Below are 22913 nucleotides of genomic sequence, written 5' to 3'. Positions count from 1 at the left end.
AGCTCCTCTGGCCTGGGGACACTGGCTCTGCGGCCTACCTTGGCCTGGCTTAGGGGTGGCGGTACATAGTCCATAATATGGGGGTCACGAGGGGCGACAGATTCATATGCATTAGTCCATATACAGGGTTACATCTTCATGGTTTTAGTGGCGAGGAAGCGTCTGCAAGCATGTATCCTAGCTCTTCTGGCATCTTGCGTTTCTGCGGTGCTGTAGTTGGCCTATGTGAAAAAAAAACACAACGATGCATGTGTGAGTGTAAGTGGTCCTCTACGTCATAGCACTGAGTATGTTCTTCGTGTAGATTGGGTTGTGTATGACCAATGTGCTTGGTGGCACGTGTGTTCTTGTCTGCTGGCTATGTCGTCATGGCATCTCTAACAATGGCGGTACTTGTGGTTTTAGTCTAATCGAGTTGATCCATATGGTCGATGTCAGCTCCACCTGATGTTCCAGCATGTGGGTTGATTGAAGGGCAGCTTCCCTGGGATGTGGGGCGTGGCCACAGTGGATCTTGACATCTGGGGGCGGCAGTGAGCGAGTCGAATTCCTCTTGCGGTGGGTGCTTGGGTCGTGACGTCCTAGGCCATGGTTTAGATGAGAATCGGGGTAGCGATCGTCCCATTATCCCTCTTCAGTCCCTCTTTGGTCGACTTGTTGACCACAAAATTATCCACACTCTTGTCTCCTCGTACTCGCCATACTTTCATTATTCCTGCCAGGTGTCCATACCGGTCCACAAGATCTTCGAATGACCAGTACATATATATCCGCCACCCGGTTTGCAATAAAGCCATTTTCCAATGTAGCTTTTCGGGTTCCTTGGGTTCTCGACCTTTATTGATGGTGGATACAAGTCTGCCTCCACTATCTGCTGGCGCAACCGTTCACGTTCCTTGATAATGACGTCTGTGTGTTGGTCGTCTTCAGCTGGCGGCAGGACGTGCATGCCGATCATTTCTTCAGCAGTACGCTTTGATCTTTCTTTCCATACCTTTATCCGCATCATGAAAGCCATTCCTAAGATTATGCATCCTGCCACAACCTTAAGACCATCTGAGAGCCATGATGGCATCCAGGACCAGATGTAAGAGAACCAGCTACCGTCCTTCTGCACTCTTTTTGCTTCTTCTTCCATCTTGGCATGCATCTTGGCCAGCTGTGATACTGCCTCAGATAAGTTACCATTGTCCTCGTCGTTGGCTGGTATAAACATGCAACACAAGTTCCCAACTTTTGCGCAAACACCTCCTTCCACAGCTGTCAAGAGGTCTAGCACATACCTGTTTTTTGTATGGCTACCATTACAATTGCTCTTAATTCTTCTTTTATGGCGTTGAATCCGTTCACTGTGGAGCTGATTGTCATCATCAGCTCCCATCTTGTAATTTGTAACCATTTTGCATTTGCGTGTGCTTGCATTCCTGGATGTATGATGGTGGAGAAGAACATTGCTGCTCTGCTGAATAGTCTGTCTGCTGGTGGAATGTCACTTGGGGCAGTTTCTCATTTTCCCCACAGGTAGTTTCCGGTCAGTGGTTCGCCTTGTCTTTTTACTCTGGATAAGTGTGTACTGTCGTTCCGTTGCTTGTTTCCTACCATCTTCAGTGATCTTTTCTTCGTTTTATTCCCTTTGTCCATTTTAGGGAAGCTCTCCAGGTTGACGTGTTTTTGCGGTACTACCAGTGATGGTACGTTGATATGCACCATAGTGCACACTCCATTCAACGATGGTGGCTAGCTGTTGTATGCCTTTGCTCCGCTGGCCCAATAGTGGTCCATCAGGACTGCTGTTCCTGCACCCCCCTCAGGAAGCTTTATCGTTCTCTTGCAGCCTTCATTTGCTCCAACATCAACTTCTCCATCATGCTGGTAACCCAGTGTTGCTGCTGTGAGTGGAAGTATTGTTATGGGTTGTCCATTCCTTGTAGCATTTGTCGTTTTCTTCTTGTACTGTCAGCACTGGTGACCTTGCCAAAGTACTTCCTACAACTCCATCCACCCATCCGTCTTTCGTGTATACCTTGCCATATATTATTAGCGGCCTTTCCCAACATCCTGGTTCACCTACAACTTCTTTTGTGTACCACTCGCATGGTAGGTAATTCAATGTTACTTCTTCTGTCTCTCCTTTGTTGGGTCCATCTGTTATGTACTGGAGCCCTTTGGTCTGCTGCCACAATTCGTCATACATCGGTAGTGTTTTGATGAAGTTATCCTCATAGGGGTAGGTTGACCTTGATTTCCACCTTAGTGTTGCTCTTCTCCCTTGAAATCGTCCACGAGTTTGGAACAGTGCTAGATATAATAAGCATTCAGCAGTTGTTGCAGGTACTTCAGTTGCCACAAACGTTCTTGAGGCACTCGTGGCGTATGGGATCAACAAGCACACATAGCAGTTGTCCTTGTCGTGTCCTTACCAATTTTGGACATGTGCTTATACCACATGTTGTTAGGGAAGTGTGCGGATTCTGTGAGATGTGTCCACCCCATGTACATCAATAGAAACACTACGTTTATCCCTCTTTACGTTTGGCGCCGTGCTACTTGTACCACCTGACACAGTACTCCTTGCAGGCATGGTGGGGGAAATGTTAGAGGGCGATGCCGTCACATAGAAAGCATAGTAGGCCTGCCAGACGGCGGCAATAATCGGACCAATGGTGAAGAATATCCCTATCATTTCTATTACATTTGCTAATACCACTGGCATTTTTATGCTTACCTTTGCTGCGGTCCTGCAGCTGCTTTACTTTAGATGATATAGGTTCCCACCTGAAAATCTCTCAAAGTATGCGTTATTATTGTTAGTACTTTTATTCAAGCCCGGCGAATCAAGTAATCATTCAATGCCCGGACGAATAGCTCTTCCCATGCCTTCCTTACTGTCCTATCTCTTAGGGCGGGTAGTGCTTTGTGGAGACGTGGAAATGATTGTACTATTATCATAAGGAACGTGTTATAATATACACATATTCTCAGTTTTAAGTATTTTGGCCTTTTTATAACGTATAAAAACTGGGGCGACAGTGCTTCTGGGGTGTTATCATCTGCGGGTAGCATTTGCCCCTGGGCAGTGACGTATGCTTCAGTGACGCATGTCCCTTTTCGTTTATTACATACAAAATGGCAATGCACAATACCTGCATGTGCGAGACAAAAAGGGAAGAGAGCATGCACATGTTTACACAGTGTGGTGTATATTGCAGATTTATTCGACAATGTTCTTCATGAACTGGTGGGAGTTAATTTTAGCTAACCTATTTACTTTGTCTGGGATCTCATGATCATAGGGTGGGCTATGGGGGGTTGGTCGTTTATGTCCTTTGGGGCATCCGGTGTCTGTACTGTGTTGTCGTTGCTGAAGCGCTGGCCCCTTTGCCGAGGTGAGGGGGGGGGGTTGTGCTTTGTAGGGCTTGATGTTGTGGATGTGCATCCACAAGTCCTTACCCTTCAGTTTTATTGCCCTAGTGGCTACTTTGGCCACCAAGTGTGGGCCTGTAAATCTAGGATTATTCCAAGTTCTGCGATAATTCTTTAGGAGAACCTGGTCTTCCTCTTTCACTGTCCACTGTGCAGTCTGTTCCTGTTCCTCGTTGGTTGCTTCTCCTTGTTGGTTATTCTTCGACCCGCCCTGTGTATGTTGGATCTGTTGAGAGATCAAAGCGGCACTAGTAACCAAGGAAGAGACCTAATTGTGCATTTCTTCACCAAAAACAGTACGTGTTGTGTGGCAGTCAGTTGTTGCTCTTGATAGCTTAGACAATGTGTTTTTAATCAAGAGTTGTTAACCAAAATGACACCCTGTCTCCTGATACTGATCAGACCCCAGTGAACTACAATCCTGAACATACTGAAAGGTTGGTTTGGTTTCCTCTCTAGGCTATCACAGTAAAAAGGTGTTGGCCTGATTGATCTTTTCACCTCCTAGCTTTTGTTTTGATTCCGGTGCCCTCTGCCCTCATCCCTTCTTACCCGCACACACTGTGCTAGTATGTCATGGGGTTATCTGATGTAAACTACACAGAGTTTAGATTCATTATTTTGGACATCAGTAAAGGAGGATCATAGTCCCAATAAATGAGTAACTTAATGTAGATAGTAGGCATGGGGCACACATCTCACTTTCCCCCTCAGTTGTCCATAGACACTGCAAACCATTTTTTTTAACTCGCCAATCGTCCATTATCACAAGCCATTGGTTAGTGGGGATTGCACAGTTTAAAGCCTGATTAAGGTATATCATTCTGAAAAAAATGATTTTAAACCTGTTAATTCGTGAGACAAATCTCCTAGAAACAGACTGTTTCGGACTTGGACTTATCCGATGAATATTTTGAGAGCGAGAAAATGTATAATGCATTTTTGTTGGTCATGCAAAGTTCGCAAAAATGGTTCCGTTAGCACCGGTTGGTGGACTGGGAGCTGCAGTGCGCTGACAGAGCCTTAACCAATGCGTCAGAAAAAATGGGGTAAAAAATAACAAGTATGTGTTTTAAGTGTGTCTCTACGCATTGCGACACAGAAATGAAAAACAACCTCTCGCAGTAGTTTCCAAGGTCTGTATGTCTCAGTTGGATACATAGAGCAATTTGGGAGAGGGATACTGGGTCTTATGAATTCTGTTTCCAATGAAGATGAAAGATGAGGCAATGTGAGCTGCAGAGACCCTTCTTCCTTAACTTTTTTTAATTTTCCTTTCGAAGCAGCATTTTAGAGACCCACCATCCAGATGAAATATAAAGACCTTGGACACCAATGTGAGATGGATGCTTTTTTCCTGTGTCTCAGCCATTACATAACATTATGGTTTATCGCCCATTTTCTTTTCTACAGCTCTGGTCAAGGCTTTGCCTGAGCACTGCAGCTCAGTCCACTGACTTTTTGCATTCTTTCGAATAGTTTTGTGTGTACTATTTCTGAACTAACGCTGGACTGTTATTAGATAAAGTCAAAATAGAGGAAAGGCATTTTAGAGGCAGAAAGTTCACAATTGTGCGTAGGCTGCTTACGTTTTCTTCTAGGTTGCACTTTAGTGTCCTATTATTTATGGATCATATGTTGCTTTTATCAAGTGCACATAGTTTTAGCTAACAAGTAATGCTCGGCACCCCCTTTGTCTAGCCTCTGGGTTTCACTGCAGCAATGGATCACGGATCGTGTTAGATAGGTGACATATGGTATTCCAGAGACGGTAGACACTAAAAAAACTTTGTAGGTGCATGATGGCAAGTGCAGTGTCTGTGCACTCCCTTCTTGCGGTAGTACTCCTTTGATCATGTAGGCCACCTCCCCTGTTCCTGTCATCGACCTGGGAGTCGGGCTGTTTGGCTTTTAAGCAATGACAGAACTGTTGGATTTGCCAATGCTTGTTAATTTGATTATTTTTGTAATGTCAAAAGCAGTGCTGTTAGAATCCAGAGGGTTGCATATATGGCAAGCTGGCACAGCAAATATTTTCTTGGGTCTATGAGTTGAATCTGCATGGAGTTCTCCATGTCATTGCTCTACTGCTGTATATTATTTGAACGTCTAAATGAAAAGAAAAACATGGAGCTTTGTTACAAACCTTATGCTTGCATTTTTTGATTGCATATACCCTTGTCGTCTTGTTTGCATTAGTTTCCTGCTGTGAGCCCTGTGGCTTATTCCAACAGCCTTGACCGCATGTTGAAGGAGAAGGAAGACTCCAAAAGGTTAGTAAAGCACTCCATCCTAAACCTCTAAGACAAGTAGAATATAGTTCTGCAGACTAGACTGAGTCAGTTCGGTCGTCACTCTTTCGGGACACACCTTATGTAAAGTTGGATGTCAGATAGTCATAAACATTCAAATTTAGAAGAATCACTGTATACTTCAAAGAATATCTGAACATAATTTTTTTATTATTGTGTTCTATAGTTAACACAAGTCAACTTTTAATACCTCCAATAACTATAAAAAGTTCTTCAAATTAGTAGAAAAGATGAAAATCAATCAGAAGATTATGAATACCCACATAAAAACTTACATTAAAACAAGCACATCATATTGGGTTAGACAAAATCTATGCAATTTTTCTCTTTAGGAATCGTAAAATATTTAATACACACCTCATGATTACCAGACATAAATTTAAACCACAGTTCCTTGCTGCATATTATGTCTTCGATTCCTGTGGAGCGTAACGCATTCCACCGGAGATTCTCGAGTGAGGAGCATTCAGTTAGTAGGTGCTTTAATGTTTCCAATGTTGAATCGCCACAAAGCCAACGTAGTCTATTCTCTCTTGGGATGTTCATCCAAGCACCAGTTACATCCAGGGTCCTTATTACGTTAAAATGTAATTTGATATAATCCCATATCAATGTATTTCCTGTAAAGAGCTTAATTTAGATGGGTAGTACCACCCGATCAAAAATGTGATCAGCAAATGCTGTTATTCTTGGTGGCCTAATGGACAATGTGTTCGCGGCTGATCCCAGATATCATGGTCCTCATAGACCTTATTTAGAGTCTAAGTGGCAGGCTAATAGCATTATCCGGTGCCAGTGCAAGCCAGTTATCAGCTATGGCTTTCATTTTTAAGATTTTTAAGATTGTGCTTGCAGGCATATATTCTGATTTAAATATTGCATAGTCAATCAGACCATACATGTTGCTGCCGTTTTTTCATTTTCCAATAGGTGTTTAAGCAGGAAAGGGAACGTTTAACATAGATCGGAACAATGCCGTATTCTAAATATACCAGTTCAGATGCAGTGCGCAAAGGAAGTCGAATAAGTCAAGGAAGTCGAATAAGTCTCTTGAGTATGCATCTCAACAATTTCATGTGTTAAATTCTCCAGGGCACAAGTATCGGCACCATATATTATCACTGGATGAATTTTGGTGACATAAAGTCAATATTCACATAGAATATCCCCCTCCCTTATTTGCAAATTACTTTTTGGGCCCGGTTATCTGGGCGGTGTGAATGGTCAACTTCTCCAGATGTCGCACGCGCTTTAAATTTGAGACTATATGGATCCCTAGATAATTATACTTCGGAACCACTTCAAGTTTCCCCCCATCATTTTAGTATACTAGTGAGATTGAAGAGTGACTCGTTTGCTGGGTAGCGCTATTGGTAAAATTAAAGCAATTTCCCTAGGGCTCTGAGGAAGTCTTGGAGCTGGTGTAGAAACTGTTTGGGCCTCTGCCTACAGAACAGCTGTGATGGTATGTCTGCCGCATGCACACTACATATTGCTGACCAAGCCAGGGCACTTGTGTTCTAAAATTGAAGTTGCCGGCTGCTCAACTACATGTTCATCATATGCTTGGGAGTTTTGGCGAGTCAACGAATGTATGCAATTTTTAAGACTTTCCAGTTTTCCCTGCATCTCCCTTGGTATTTTGTTTTGGAAAGTCTCTCAAGAGCAAACGGCTGGGGTTGCTCTCCATTCAATCTGTGAATTAACTGTGTGTGACCTTATTGCCCTGCCTCGTCTTTAACTGCAGACGCTTGTTAAAATAGGACTTGGTTTGGCTTTGAGCATATTAAATACTGATTATAGCAGAGGAATTGGGGACTCCTAATTCTGATTAGACGGTGGAATTGCTTTGGCTTTAATTTGTTTAATGAATTACCAGCACATGAAGCCGTGGTCCATTTTGAAGTGACAGTAGTACACAAAATTGATTTGCATCTTTGGGTGGCCTTTTGGGGAGCAGAATGTTATGGCGTTCTCAACCTTAAGATGATTTTCAAACTTCAATGTTTGACTAGAATGTGTGATTGTGAGAGTCTTGTAGATTTGTTCCATATGCCCCAACCACTTACTCTAAAGAAGGTGTGGGCAGAGGGTTAAACATTTGCATGGAAGCAGCCCTTTTGGAAGGTTTGACCCAGCGGTTTTGATGTCTCCTGTACATCTGGACATGCCATTTAGAGTCCCTGTATTTCATTTACAGTGGTGTTGGTTAAAGGTTATTCTACTCAGGCAGTATACATAAAGTTCCATAGTGTGCACTGGAAAATAGGGTTGAAATATATGAATACATATTATAGGGGATTCCCTTTTGGGTGCTCCCCTTGAAATATTAGGAATGAGTGGGAATTTCCTATGGCAATGCTCACAGCATTCAGACCCCCATTCTCAGCTGACCCAGGGATTCTAGCTAGGTCATACAACACAGCCATCAATGCAGCAGTCAAAGCCATTGCGCCTCTTAAACCACGTAAGGCTAAACCAACCAACCAGCCACACCAACACATGGTTCACCCCAGACCGCCTTATACTCCGATCTGAGAAGCGTGTTGCACTTACGCTGTGGCAAACCACACACACAGATGAATCCAAACTCAATTTTACATCTAAAGCTAAAGAGTACAAAAAAGCTATAATCAATGCCAAAGCCATCTTGTTCAAGGCCAGAATCCAAGAAGCCCAATCCAACGCCAAAGAGATTTTCTCGATCTTCAGAGACCTAGAGTCCCCCACACCTACACCACAGAATTTCACCAAGGACAAAACCTGGTGCGACAATATCCAATCTGCTATGAACGGCAAGCTCAACACTCTCCCAGGCAACCAGACAAACACTCAAAATCCCCACACCCACACCGCCCTCCTCACTTCCAAATCCCTCCACCCCCCCCAGCAGCACCAAACTCCTCATTCAGGGAAATTAAAGAATCTGACATGAATAACATCATGAAATCCATCAATCCATCAAATTGTAAAGGAGACATATGCCCTGCCACACTTATTAAGGACTGTGCCAACCACCTTGCCCCCTTCCTCACAGCATTTGTGAATGCCTCCTTTGCCGCAAGTAAAGTACCTGCATGCCTTAAGGAAGCCTGGGCCCGCTCCCTCATAAAAAAACCTTCCCCAGACCCTTGTTCACTTAACTACCGACCCATCACAACAGTCCCCTTCCTTCTCAAAATATTGGACAAAGCAGCTTATCTACAGGTAAAACAATTTATTGAGGACAATAAACTCCTTGGACTACGACAATCAGGCTTCCGCCCAGGTCACGGAACGGAGACATCCCTACTTGATTTAAAAAACCAAATGGACGAGACAAGAGACAAAGGGAAACCCGCGCTCTTCCTCCTCCTTGACCTATCGGCGGCATTCGACCTCGTTGACCACCAAGTCCTATGCCACCACATTTCCACTACAGCCAACTTCTCTCCCAATGCCACCGCATGGATCTCCTCTTTCTTGCAAGGCAGGACTATGCAAGTTTTTTCAGACCTTGCCTCAGCCTCGCCCTCCATCATTTTATGCCGCGTCCCGCAAGGATCATGCATTTCACCAACCCTCTACAATATTTTTACACAACCTCTCTTCCTCATCCTTGACTCCCTGGGCATCTCGTATACTAACTACGCTGACAATACCCAGATCCTTCTCACCCTCACGGGAGCCTGACACTGACTCAAAGACACTTAACCACATATACAGCAAAATTCAAGCATGGATGGCAGCCATGGCCTATGCCTCAACTCAGACAAAACCGAGCTACTCATAGTAGGCTCCAAGGAAACACTCAAGAACCTTGACTCCAAATTCAGTCATTTTACGATTGATAATAATAAAATCCCAGTGGCTAATTCAGTAAAAACATTAGGCGTCTACCTAGACTCTAATCTAACGATTACTAGGCAAGTAAACGCATCACCTCCACAGCAGCATACCATGCGAAACTGCTGACAGCAGCCAGACGTTCCTATCTAAGGATAACTGCATTACAATTGCTAGGGCCATCACAGGATCAAGACTTGACTACTGTAATGCACTGTTACTGGGCACCTCTACCAAAAACATGACCACATTTCAGACTATACAAAACGGCGCTTTGAGAGCAGCCACAGGAATACCCAAGAAAGAGCATATCACGTCGGGTAGAAAAGAGGCACACTGTCTCCCAGTAAAAAAAAAAGTCCTCTTTAAAGCACTTGCCCTCACCCATAAGTGCATCCACCTCACTGCTCCACCATACCTCTCTGAGAGAATCCACCCCACTACATCCACCTGACCGACCAGAACTCCATATGTAAACATGCTCATGATCCCCAAGAGTCAAAAGAGCCAGAGCAGGTGGGATCAGCTTCCCGTTACTAGCAGCACTGCATTGGAATGCCCTACCACCACCCCTCAGAGCAGAAGTCTCTCACCTAGCATTCCGTAAGTCGCTGAAAACTATGCTCTTCATCTAAAACTCATCCAAGACAGAAACTCTACTCATTCTCATGTTGTAGCTAATATCTGTATGTGAATGCGTATAGAACGCAAAGAGAATGTACCACAAACTCAGAAAGTAACTGTACTCCTGATATGTTTTCCATCACATGCATATAACTTTTTCGTAACTAAGTCTGCCACAAGTAACAGTGCCGCGATGCCTTTGGGCTGCATGTGCACTATATAAATGTAAAAAATAAAATAAATAAATAAATCATTGCCCACATTTTGACAAAAAGTAATGGATTTGGCTTTGTTCTGTTTTGGAGCTAAACTCGACTATTCATCTTATTCAGGCTGTTGCAAGGTTCGGGGTGGGCAAGTCATGGGTGCACTTTTTCAGAGCAAGTAAAGAATCAGTGAGTTAAATGGAGGAATATAAATGAGGGACAAGGTATTTGGGGAAAAGAAATGAGCAAAGGAAATCTAGAATGGGGGAAAGATTGCTTTGAAAGCTTCTCTTTAGGTACAAAGAGGCTTACAAAAGGACTAGCCCATTGACAACTGTTGCACTCCACTCATCGGGTAGTTTCCTTGGGATATACTCCATTAAATGAATATCCAACTACACATTTTGCGTATGATTTAGCCAGTTCGCATCCGATCCCTGTATTTTTAATATTAACCATCTCGCTTTAGGTTAGCTTATGTTGTTTTGCACGTCGATAATGTATATCATTTGATTCTTGTGTTATAAAAAAACACTACAATTCAGAACTATGCATCTCTCACTCTTCCATCCGCAGCAGTTGCTGTGAATCCATTACTTGCAAATTCACACAATACAAATCATCCGTACCAACACTCTAAGCAATGATGCGCTATTAACAGTACCAAGCCTCAAGTGGAAATGGCATGAAGGATCTTCCTTCTCCCTCCTAGCATCCAAACTCTGTATAAATGTGTGCTCAAACACCTCTGCACAGAAGACCACCTACTCTTAAGAAAACAACTGAAAGCCTGACTCCAGACCAACACTAAAACTGCAATCAAATATAAACTTGGTGGGGACGTTAAGCGATGATACAAGTGTGGTAAAGCAAAGATAATGTGCATCCAAGCCTATATTCGAAGTCTTTTTCAGGATAGGATCGTTAAAATGCATTTCTCCAGCATGGGGTCTGGCATGGATTCACATGCTCATGAATATTCCCCGTCGTCAGGCTGGGAATCCTCGGTAAAGAAAAAACCAGTATCAGTTTCGTTTCTGATCTGTCTTTCGTAGTAATAACCAATCACTGGTCTCTGCGTCATACTGACCACAGCCAATGACTGCCCTCTACCTAAGCACCGCCTCTGGCAGCCATCTTCAGATTTTTACCGCACGTTCATGTGTTGGGATCCTCGTGCTATTGCTCTCGAGCGTTAGTGCTATTTTTTCGCGCTTTTTCACAAAAACTTCGATTCTTTCGGTCAAAAGAGCCTCAAGCTCCACCGATCCTACATCCGATCAACGGGGACCCGTGTCGGATTCATCTGTGCCCCTCAAGGGTGAAGATTTCGTCGAGCTACGCTTCGGAGGACTCCAGAAGCTTCTCAGGCCCGGTCTCGGAGATGGCCCAGGAGAAGGGAAGCTCGACGCCCGGAAAGCTGTTCAGGGCCTGCCCTGGATGCCAGCTGCAGAACGTCTTCAAGGAGGACGAACACTCTTTCTGCCTTTACTGCCTTCATGGGGACAAGACGCACGTGGAGAAGGACTGTGCGTTTTGCGGCAACATGTCGGAACGGACCATGAAGGACCGCCATCAACGTCTCGCCAGCTGGCTGGAGGGTAAGAGCCCGTCTGGCGAGAAGAAGAAGAAATCTGAGCGGTCTTCTAAGACCTTTGAGGGCGCCCCGGCGACGGGGGCCCAACATAAGGCCAAGCACCGCGAGTCCGCTGGCACCGGGAGCGCCGAACGGTCGGGCTCTACGGGCGCCAGGCAGGGCGCACCCTCCCCGGCACCATCAACCACGAGCCAACGCTCTGGGTCGGGTAAGAGGAAGGCCGAGCACCCGGCGAAGCTCCTGGAGAGACCCCGGTCGAGCTCTAAGGCAGAGGAGGAGCGTGGCAGTGCCCCCTCCCTCAAGGATAAGGCGGTGAGCGCACCTAAGGTGGTGAAGGCCTTGATCCATTCGACCAAGCCCTCTATCGAAACGGTCGCGGCGGCCCTGGCCCAGCCTGTGGAGGCTGCACCAGTGGTGGCGGCCTCGGGGCCCAGAATCTCCCTGCCTCCTCGGAGGGAGTCTTCTTTCGTGCCCATCGATAGGACCCCCGTGAAACCCTCCGTGGGGAAGAAGGGGGGGCAGGGCGTCGTCGTAGATTCGGCCTCAACCTCAGAAGAGGAACTGATCGAGGTCTTAAGCCACGGCCTAGGCGTGGAACAAGACCAGCCCGTCGGAATGGGCCCCGACGCAGGTGACGACGACGACATCGTCGAGGATACCGACGGGGCCCCTGCTCGCCCGTCGGATTCCCCTCTGCCAGCGCCGCAAGACAACTCAGCGGCCATTTTGTTGGCTATACAGTCCTTATGCTCCGAGATAAGGACGAGACTACCGTTACCGACGGAGGAACCTCTCCCGTCGGGGGATCCAGAACCGGGACCTTCTGGTGTTCCCCCTACCAAGAAAAGAAGGATTCATCCACCGCCTCCTTTTCAACCGTCGCGCCCTGTCCAGCCCTCCTCCCCGTCCACCCGAGGGGATGATACGGGGACTGACACGGCAGCGACGGGTACGGACGACGAGGCATACGACGAGGATTTTCCGTCGTCGCCTCCCACCAGGGCTTCTCCGCCCGACGAGATTGGATCGTTCCACTCAATGATCGCCAGGGCATCCGAGCTTTTCCAACTCTGCCCTGAGGAGAAGAAAAAGGAAGGCTTCCTTTACCAACGGCGCGAGACCAAGAGGAAGACGGTCCTCGCAGTGCCTCTGTTGGACGACATTTGGGATGAGGGCCTTTCCCTCCTCAAGAACCCTTCCACGACGCCAGCGAAAAGAGACCGGTACGAGAAAAAGTACCGGGTCCCGGACTCGGCCCCCCTATGCCTCCGGGCGCAGCCTACCCCGGACTCCGTCGTCTCCGCGGCAGCCAGGAAGAAAGCGGGGGGGGGTGCGGCCTCCACGTCGACTTCCCCGCCGGACGGCGAGGGAAAGAAATTGGATGCCATGGGGCGCAGAGTCATCTCGTCGGCGGCGACGACGATTAAAGCGGCCAACGCCTTGGCTATCGTGGCCCGCTACGACAGGGAACTCTGGTACAAGATAGCTCCCCTGCTGGATTTTCTGCCGGACGACAAGAGGGCGGAGGCCCTTGAGATCCTGCAGGAAGGTGAGGTGGCCTCGGACCACGCCATCACCGTGGCGACGGACATCGCCGACACTGGGTTCCGCCAGATGGGCAACGGCGTTTGCCTTCGACGTCGCGGATGGCTCAAGGCTACGGACTTTCGGCAGGACGTCCAGACCAGGGTCCTGGACATGCCCTTCGACGGGAACAACCTGTTTGGGAAGACAGTGGACGATTCCCTTCAGGCCATCAAGGCGGATACTGAGACGGCCCGGGCCCTTGGAGTACTGCAGCAAGGAGGCCAAGGCGGCAAGGCCGCGTCCAAGCAGGATTGAACCGGCCGTGGGGTCGGGCCCCCACCGAAGCACCCCGGTGGGAGGCCGGCTGGCGGGCTTCGTCAGCGTGTGGGAGTCCATCTCCACCGACCGTTGGGTGCTGGACGCCCTGGCCCGGGGCCACGCGCTCGAGTTTCAAAGAAGGTGCCCGCGCGTCCCCCCCGTGGCCAGGAAAGAACTTCACGTCCCTCAACTTCTCCTGGAGGTAAAGGCGATGCTCAGAAAGGGCGCCATCGAACTCGTCCCAAAGAGGCTTCGGGGCTCCGGAGTCTACTCGCGTTACTTCCTCGTGAAGAAGAAGACGGGAGGATGGCGCCCCATCCTGGACCTGCGACGCCTGAACAAGTTCATCAAGGCGCAGAAGTTCCGGATGGTCACCCTCCAGCACGTCCTGGGTCAGCTGGAGGAAGGAGACTTCCTATCGTCGTTGGATTTGGAGGATGCCTACTTCCACATTCCCATCCTAAAGGGGCACCGAAAATTCCTCAGATTCGTGGTCCAAGGGCGTCATTACCAGTTCAAAGCCCTTCCCTTCGGACTGCGGTCGGCACCCAGGGTTTTCACCAAGTGCCTCGCACCGGTGGCGGCGCAGCTGCGCCGCGAGGGGATTCACGTCTACCCCTACCTGGACGACTGGCTCATCCGCGCCAAGACGAGGGAGCTCGCCGTGGTCCACACGGCAAGGACCGTCCAACTCCTCACGGACCTGGGATTCTCCGTGAACTACGCCAAATCCCACCTGGTGCCCGCGCAAGTCGCACTGTTTCTGGGAGCGAGGCTCGACACAGTGTCCCTTCTGGCCTCCCCGTCGGAGGAGAGGACCAGGACCATCCTGGGCAAGGTGCAACGGATGTTGGTGGCCGACGCGGCCAAGGTGAGGTCCATCAAGTCCCTCCTCGGGATGATGTCTTCCTGCATCTACCTCATTCCCATGTGCAGGCTCCGGATGCGCCCGTTGCAAGAGTTCCTGGATGCGCGCTGGATCCAGACGACGGGCAGCTTCGAGGAAAGGATCAAGCTCGACGAGAGTTTCTGACGAGCGATACGGTGGTGGGGCACCCGCGCGCATCTGACGGCGGGCATGGACTTCCAGACCCCAGCCCACCAGGTGACTGTGACCACGGATGCCTCCCTAGAAGGGTGGGGAGCGCACACCGAAAATCTGCACGCAAGGGGACTCTGGCTCCCGACGGAGAAGTCCCTGCATATCAACGTCCTGGAGCTCCGTGCAGTGTTTTGGGCCCTCAGGTCCTTCCTTCCGTCCCTCAAGGGCAAGGTGGTGAGGATCTTCACCGACAACACCACCACCATGTTTTACATCAGGAAACAGGGCGGAACCAGGTCCCCAGCGCTGTCCAAGGAGGCGCAGGACCTGTGGCATTGGGCCGTCGCCCAAGGGATTCTTCTGGTGCCGTTTCATCTGGCAGGGATAAAAAACACCATCGCCGACTCACTCAGCAGGGAGCTGCGCTCGTGCCACGAGTGGGAACTACGGCAGGATCTGGTGGATCGCCTCTTCCGACGGTGGGGCACACCCCAGATCGACCTGTTCGCGACGGCGACGAACACCAAGTGCCGGAGGTTCGCCAGCAGGTTTCCCCAGACGAGGAGCATGGGCGATGCTTTCTCGTTCCCCTGGGAGGGCCTGTTCCTCTACGCGTTCCCTCCCTTGCCTCTGCTAATCCGGCTCGTCAACCAGCTCAAGAGGTCACGGTGCAGGATGATCCTCGTCGCACCTGCGTGGCCGAGGCAGATATGGTTCCCGGACCTTCTGGACTTGTCGGCGTCCCCGCCAATCAAGCTGCCGGCGGACGCGGATCTACTCTCCAGGGAAGGAGGCGCCATCCTCCACCACGACCCGAAGTCGCTGAACTTGCAGGCCTGGCTCCTGCAGCGCTAGAGTTTGGAGGATACGACATACCGGCCGATTGCAGAGAGGTTCTTGCAAAGGCCAGGGCGTCCTCGACTCTTAAATGCTACGGACACAAATGGAAGAGGTTTTCTGTCTGGTGCCACGCACAGAAGATTAACCCTCTACGGATTACGGCTCCCCAAGTGCTGCCGTACCTGCTGACGCTGGCCAAAGCTGGTCTGGCACACGCGTCCATCAAGATTCATCTTGCTGCGATCTCCCGATACACCAGAACCACGGGCCGGACGTCCTTGTGGTCTCATCGTCTGGTGAAAGAGTTCATGAAGGGACTGTTCAGATCGTTCCCGCCGGTGAAGGCTCCGGCCCCGGCGTGGGAGCTCAACGTGGTGCTGACCAAACTTCTCCAGCATGGGGTCTGGCATGGATTCACATGCTCATGAATATTCCCCGTCGTCAGGCTGGGAATCCTCGGTAAAGAAAAAACCAGTATCAGTTTCGTTTCTGATCTGTCTTTCGTAGTAATAACCAATCACTGGTCTCTGCGTCATACTGACCACAGCCAATGACTGCCCTCTACCTAAGCACCGCCTCTGGCAGCCATCTTCAGATTTTTACCGCACGTTCATGTGTTGGGATCCTCGTGCTATTGCTCTCGAGCGTTAGTGCTATTTTTTCGCGCTTTTTCACAAAAACTTCGATTCTTTCGGTCAAAAGAGCCTCAAGCTCCACCGATCCTACATCCGATCAACGGGGACCCGTGTCGGATTCATCTGTGCCCCTCAAGGGTGAAGATTTCGTCGAGCTACGCTTCGGAGGACTCCAGAAGCTTCTCAGGCCCGGTCTCGGAGATGGCCCAGGAGAAGGGAAGCTCGACGCCCGGAAAGCTGTTCAGGGCCTGCCCTGGATGCCAGCTGCAGAACGTCTTCAAGGAGGACGAACACTCTTTCTGCCTTTACTGCCTTCATGGGGACAAGACGCACGTGGAGAAGGACTGTGCGTTTTGCGGCAACATGTCGGAACGGACCATGAAGGACCGCCATCAACGTCTCGCCAGCTGGCTGGAGGGTAAGAGCCCGTCTGGCGAGAAGAAGAAGAAATCTGAGCGGTCTTCTAAGACCTTTGAGGGCGCCCCGGCGACGGGGGCCCAACATAAGGCCAAGCACCGCGAGTCCGCTGGCACCGGGAGCGCCGAACGGTCGGGCTCTACGGGCGCCAGGCAGGGCGCACCCTCCCCGGCACCATCAACCACGAGCCAACGCTCTGGGTCGGGTAAGAGGAAGGCCGAGCACCCGGCGAAGCTCCTGGAGAGACCCCGGTCGAGCTCTAAGGCAGAGGAGGAGCGTGGCAGTGCCCCCTCCCTCAAGGATAAGGCGGTGAGCGCACCTAAGGTGGTGAAGGCCTTGATCCATTCGACCAAGCCCTCTATCGAAACGGTCGCGGCGGCCCTGGCCCAGCCTGTGGAGGCTGCACCAGTGGTGGCGGCCTCGGGGCCCAGAATCTCCCTGCCTCCTCGGAGGGAGTCTTCTTTCGTGCCCATCGATAGGACCCCCGTGAAACCCTCCGTGGGGAAGAAGGGGGGGCAGGGCGTCGTCGTAGATTCGGCCTCAACCTCAGAAGAGGAACTGATCGAGGTCTTAAGCCACGGCCTAGGCGTGGAACAAGACCAGCCCGTCGGAATGGGCCCCGACGCAGGTGACGACGACGACATCGTCGAGGATACCGACGGGGCCCCTGCTCGCCCGTCGGATTCCCCTCTGCCAGCGCCGCAAGACAACTCAGCGGCCATTTTGTTGGCTATACAGTCCTTATGCTCCGAGATAAGGACGAGACTACCGTTACCGACGGAGGAACCTCTCCCGTCGGGGGATCCAGAACCGGGACCTTCTGGTGTTCCCCCTACCAAGAAAAGAAGGATTCATCCACCGCCTCCTTTTCAACCGTCGCGCCCCGTCCAGCCCTCCTCCCCGTCCACCCGAGGGGATGATACGGGGACTGACACGGCAGCGACGGGTACGGACGACGAGGCATACGACGAGGATTTTCCGTCGTCGCCTCCCACCAGGGCTTCTCCGCCCGACGAGATTGGATCGTTCCACTCAATGATCGCCAGGGCATCCGAGCTTTTCCAACTCTGCCCTGAGGAGAAGAAAAAGGAAGGCTTCCTTTACCAACGGCGCGAGACCAAGAGGAAGACGGTCCTCGCAGTGCCTCTGTTGGACGACATTTGGGATGAGGGCCTTTCCCTCCTCAAGAACCCTTCCACGACGCCAGCGAAAAGAGACCGGTACGAGAAAAAGTACCGGGTCCCGGACTCGGCCCCCCCTATGCCTCCGGGCGCAGCCTACCCCGGACTCCGTCGTCTCCGCGGCAGCCAGGAAGAAAGCGGGGGGGGTGCGGCCTCCACGTCGACTTCCCCGCCGGACGGCGAGGGAAAGAAATTGGATGCCATGGGGCGCAGAGTCATCTCGTCGGCGGCGACGACGATTAAAGCGGCCAACGCCTTGGCTATCGTGGCCCGCTACGACAGGGAACTCTGGTACAAGATAGCTCCCCTGCTGGATTTTCTGCCGGACGACAAGAGGGCGGAGGCCCTTGAGATCCTGCAGGAAGGTGAGGTGGCCTCGGACCACGCCATCACCGTGGCGACGGACATCGCCGACACTGGGTTCCGCCAGATGGGCAACGGCGTTTGCCTTCGACGTCGCGGATGGCTCAAGGCTACGGACTTTCGGCAGGACGTCCAGACCAGGGTCCTGGACATGCCCTTCGACGGGAACAACCTGTTTGGGAAGACAGTGGACGATTCCCTTCAGGCCATCAAGGCGGATACTGAGACGGCCCGGGCCCTTGGAGTACTGCAGCAAGGAGGCCAAGGCGGCAAGGCCGCGTCCAAGCAGGATTGAACCGGCCGTGGGGTCGGGCCCCCACCGAAGCACCCCGGTGGGAGGCCGGCTGGCGGGCTTCGTCAGCGTGTGGGAGTCCATCTCCACCGACCGTTGGGTGCTGGACGCCCTGGCCCGGGGCCACGCGCTCGAGTTTCAAAGAAGGTGCCCGCGCGTCCCCCCCGTGGCCAGGAAAGAACTTCACGTCCCTCAACTTCTCCTGGAGGTAAAGGCGATGCTCAGAAAGGGCGCCATCGAACTCGTCCCAAAGAGGCTTCGGGGCTCCGGAGTCTACTCGCGTTACTTCCTCGTGAAGAAGAAGACGGGAGGATGGCGCCCCATCCTGGACCTGCGACGCCTGAACAAGTTCATCAAGGCGCAGAAGTTCCGGATGGTCACCCTCCAGCACGTCCTGGGTCAGCTGGAGGAAGGAGACTTCCTATCGTCGTTGGATTTGGAGGATGCCTACTTCCACATTCCCATCCTAAAGGGGCACCGAAAATTCCTCAGATTCGTGGTCCAAGGGCGTCATTACCAGTTCAAAGCCCTTCCCTTCGGACTGCGGTCGGCACCCAGGGTTTTCACCAAGTGCCTCGCACCGGTGGCGGCGCAGCTGCGCCGCGAGGGGATTCACGTCTACCCCTACCTGGACGACTGGCTCATCCGCGCCAAGACGAGGGAGCTCGCCGTGGTCCACACGGCAAGGACCGTCCAACTCCTCACGGACCTGGGATTCTCCGTGAACTACGCCAAATCCCACCTGGTGCCCGCGCAAGTCGCACTGTTTCTGGGAGCGAGGCTCGACACAGTGTCCCTTCTGGCCTCCCCGTCGGAGGAGAGGACCAGGACCATCCTGGGCAAGGTGCAACGGATGTTGGTGGCCGACGCGGCCAAGGTGAGGTCCATCAAGTCCCTCCTCGGGATGATGTCTTCCTGCATCTACCTCATTCCCATGTGCAGGCTCCGGATGCGCCCGTTGCAAGAGTTCCTGGATGCGCGCTGGATCCAGACGACGGGCAGCTTCGAGGAAAGGATCAAGCTCGACGAGAGTTTCCGACGAGCGATACGGTGGTGGGGCACCCGCGCGCATCTGACGGCGGGCATGGACTTCCAGACCCCAGCCCACCAGGTGACTGTGACCACGGATGCCTCCCTAGAAGGGTGGGGAGCGCACACCGAAAATCTGCACGCAAGGGGACTCTGGCTCCCGACGGAGAAGTCCCTGCATATCAACGTCCTGGAGCTCCGTGCAGTGTTTTGGGCCCTCAGGTCCTTCCTTCCGTCCCTCAAGGGCAAGGTGGTGAGGATCTTCACCGACAACACCACCACCATGTTTTACATCAGGAAACAGGGCGGAACCAGGTCCCCAGCGCTGTCCAAGGAGGCGCAGGACCTGTGGCATTGGGCCGTCGCCCAAGGGATTCTTCTGGTGCCGTTTCATCTGGCAGGGATAAAAAACACCATCGCCGACTCACTCAGCAGGGAGCTGCGCTCGTGCCACGAGTGGGAACTACGGCAGGATCTGGTGGATCGCCTCTTCCGACGGTGGGGCACACCCCAGATCGACCTGTTCGCGACGGCGACGAACACCAAGTGCCGGAGGTTCGCCAGCAGGTTTCCCCAGACGAGGAGCATGGGCGATGCTTTCTCGTTCCCCTGGGAGGGCCTGTTCCTCTACGCGTTCCCTCCCTTGCCTCTGCTAATCCGGCTCGTCAACCAGCTCAAGAGGTCACGGTGCAGGATGATCCTCGTCGCACCTGCGTGGCCGAGGCAGATATGGTTCCCGGACCTTCTGGACTTGTCGGCGTCCCCGCCAATCAAGCTGCCGGCGGACGCGGATCTACTCTCCAGGGAAGGAGGCGCCATCCTCCACCACGACCCGAAGTCGCTGAACTTGCAGGCCTGGCTCCTGCAGCGCTAGAGTTTGGAGGATACGACATACCGGCCGATTGCAGAGAGGTTCTTGCAAAGGCCAGGGCGTCCTCGACTCTTAAATGCTACGGACACAAATGGAAGAGGTTTTCTGTCTGGTGCCACGCACAGAAGATTAACCCTCTACGGATTACGGCTCCCCAAGTGCTGCCGTACCTGCTGACGCTGGCCAAAGCTGGTCTGGCACACGCGTCCATCAAGATTCATCTTGCTGCGATCTCCCGATACACCAGAACCACGGGCCGGACGTCCTTGTGGTCTCATCGTCTGGTGAAAGAGTTCATGAAGGGACTGTTCAGATCGTTCCCGCCGGTGAAGGCTCCGGCCCCGGCGTGGGAGCTCAACGTGGTGCTGACCAAACTTATGGGACCTCCGTTCGAGCCTCTGCACTCGGCCCCGTTGAAGTTTCTATCGTGGAAAACAGCTTTTCTCGTGGCCATCACCTCCGCACGACGAGTGGGAGAGATCCAGGCCCTTTCCTGCAAGGCCCCGTACTTGACTTTCCACGACACGAGGGTAGTGCTCAGGACGCACCCCTCCTTCATGCCCAAGGTACCGTCGGACTTTCATCTCAACGAACCCTTGGTGTTACCTGTGTTCTTCCCGTCGCCTTCGTCGCCGGCTGAGAGGACTTTGCACTCGCTGGATGTAGCTAGAGCGCTGAAGTTCTACGTGGACCGCACGAAAGGTTTTCGGAAGACGTCACAACTCTTTGTGAACTTTGGACCTGTCAATCAGGGGAAGGCTCTCTAGAAGGCTTCCATCTCCAGATGGCTCTCCGGCTGTATCATGTACTGTCACCGGTTGGCAAACCGACCGGTGCCTGGCCGTCCGAGAGCCCATTCCACCAGAGCGATCGCAGCTACCACGGCGTTCCTATCTGGTGTGCCCCTGCTGGACATATGCAGGGCTGCTACGTGGAGGTCGACGCACACCTTCACGAAATTCTACTGCGTCGACCGGGATTCCAGGGAGGAGTCCAGGGTCGGCCAAGCAGTGCTGCGCAACCTGTTCGCCTGAGGTGAGCCTGGTGAGGAGGTAAGATGCTTAATGTTGAGTTGATGTGATGCTTAATGTTGAGCCTTTGCCACCTCCCGTGGTTGTGCATGTGTGTACTGCTATGTATTCTTTATTCATGAGCATGTGAATCCATGCCAGACCCCATGCTGGAGAAGGAACAAGTTACTTACCTGTAACTGTTGTTCTCCAGCATGGGTCTGGCATGGATTCACATGCGAACCCTCCCGCCTACCCCTCTGCGGCTCTTCACTTGGTCATACTGCCACTTCACGTGCTTCCAAATCTGAAGATGGCTGCCAGAGGCGGTGCTTAGGTAGAGGGCAGTCATTGGCTGTGGTCAGTATGACGCAGAGACCAGTGATTGGTTATTACTACGAAAGACAGATCAGAAACGAAACTGATACTGGTTTTTTCTTTACCGAGGATTCCCAGCCTGACGACGGGGAATATTCATGAGCATGTGAATCTATGCCAGACCCATGCTGGAGAACAACAGTTACAGGTAAGTAACTTGTTCCTTATGGGACCTCCGTTCGAGCCTCTGCACTCGGCCCCGTTGAAGTTTCTATCGTGGAAAACAGCTTTTCTCGTGGCCATCACCTCCGCACGACGAGTGGGAGAGATCCAGGCCCTTTCCTGCAAGGCCCCGTACTTGACTTTCCACGACACGAGGGTAGTGCTCAGGACGCACCCCTCCTTCATGCCCAAGGTACCGTCGGACTTTCATCTCAACGAACCCTTGGTGTTACCTGTGTTCTTCCCGTCGCCTTCGTCGCCGGCTGAGAGGACTTTGCACTCGCTGGATGTAGCTAGAGCGCTGAAGTTCTACGTGGACCGCACGAAAGGTTTTCGGAAGACGTCACAACTCTTTGTGAACTTTGGACCTGTCAATCAGGGGAAGGCTCTCTCGAAGGCTTCCATCTCCAGATGGCTCTCCGGCTGTATCATGTACTGTCACCGGTTGGCAAACCGACCGCTGCCTGGCCGTCCGAGAGCCCATTCCACCAGAGCGATCGCAGCTACCACGGCGTTCCTATCTGGTGTGCCCCTGCTGGACATATGCAGGGCTGCTACGTGGAGGTCGACGCACACCTTCACGAAATTCTACTGCGTCGACCGGGATTCCAGGGAGGAGTCCAGGGTCGGCCAAGCAGTGCTGCGCAACCTGTTCGCCTGAGGTGAGCCTGGTGAGGAGGTAAGATGCTTAATGTTGAGTTGATGTGATGCTTAATGTTGAGCCTTTGCCACCTCCCGTGGTTGTGCATGTGTGTACTGCTATGTATTCTTTATTCATGAGCATGTGAATCCATGCCAGACCCCATGCTGGAGAAGGAACAAGTTACTTACCTGTAACTGTTGTTCTCCAGCATGGGTCTG

At 51.7% G+C, this 22913-nt stretch overlaps 1 protein-coding gene across 2 annotated transcripts in view; it reads left to right on the top strand.

Moving 5' to 3' along the window:
- SLF2 (SMC5-SMC6 complex localization factor 2) overlaps positions 1 to 22913 on the top strand; it is a 1286318-nt gene that overhangs the window by 251275 nt on the left and 1012130 nt on the right. For both annotated transcript variants that reach the window (XM_069611667.1, XM_069611668.1), the window contains exon 6: positions 5623 to 5696. In XM_069611667.1, the coding sequence (XP_069467768.1) occupies positions 5623 to 5696 (74 nt within the window). The remainder of the gene's footprint in view (positions 1 to 5622; positions 5697 to 22913) is intronic.

The sequence above is a fragment of the Ambystoma mexicanum genome, chromosome 8, assembly GCF_040938575.1.
Source record: "Ambystoma mexicanum isolate Mex_15411 chromosome 8, UKY_AmexF1_1, whole genome shotgun sequence".
Taxonomy (NCBI): Eukaryota; Metazoa; Chordata; class Amphibia; order Caudata; family Ambystomatidae; genus Ambystoma; species Ambystoma mexicanum.
This window is presented reverse-complemented; position numbering and strand designations above follow the sequence as displayed.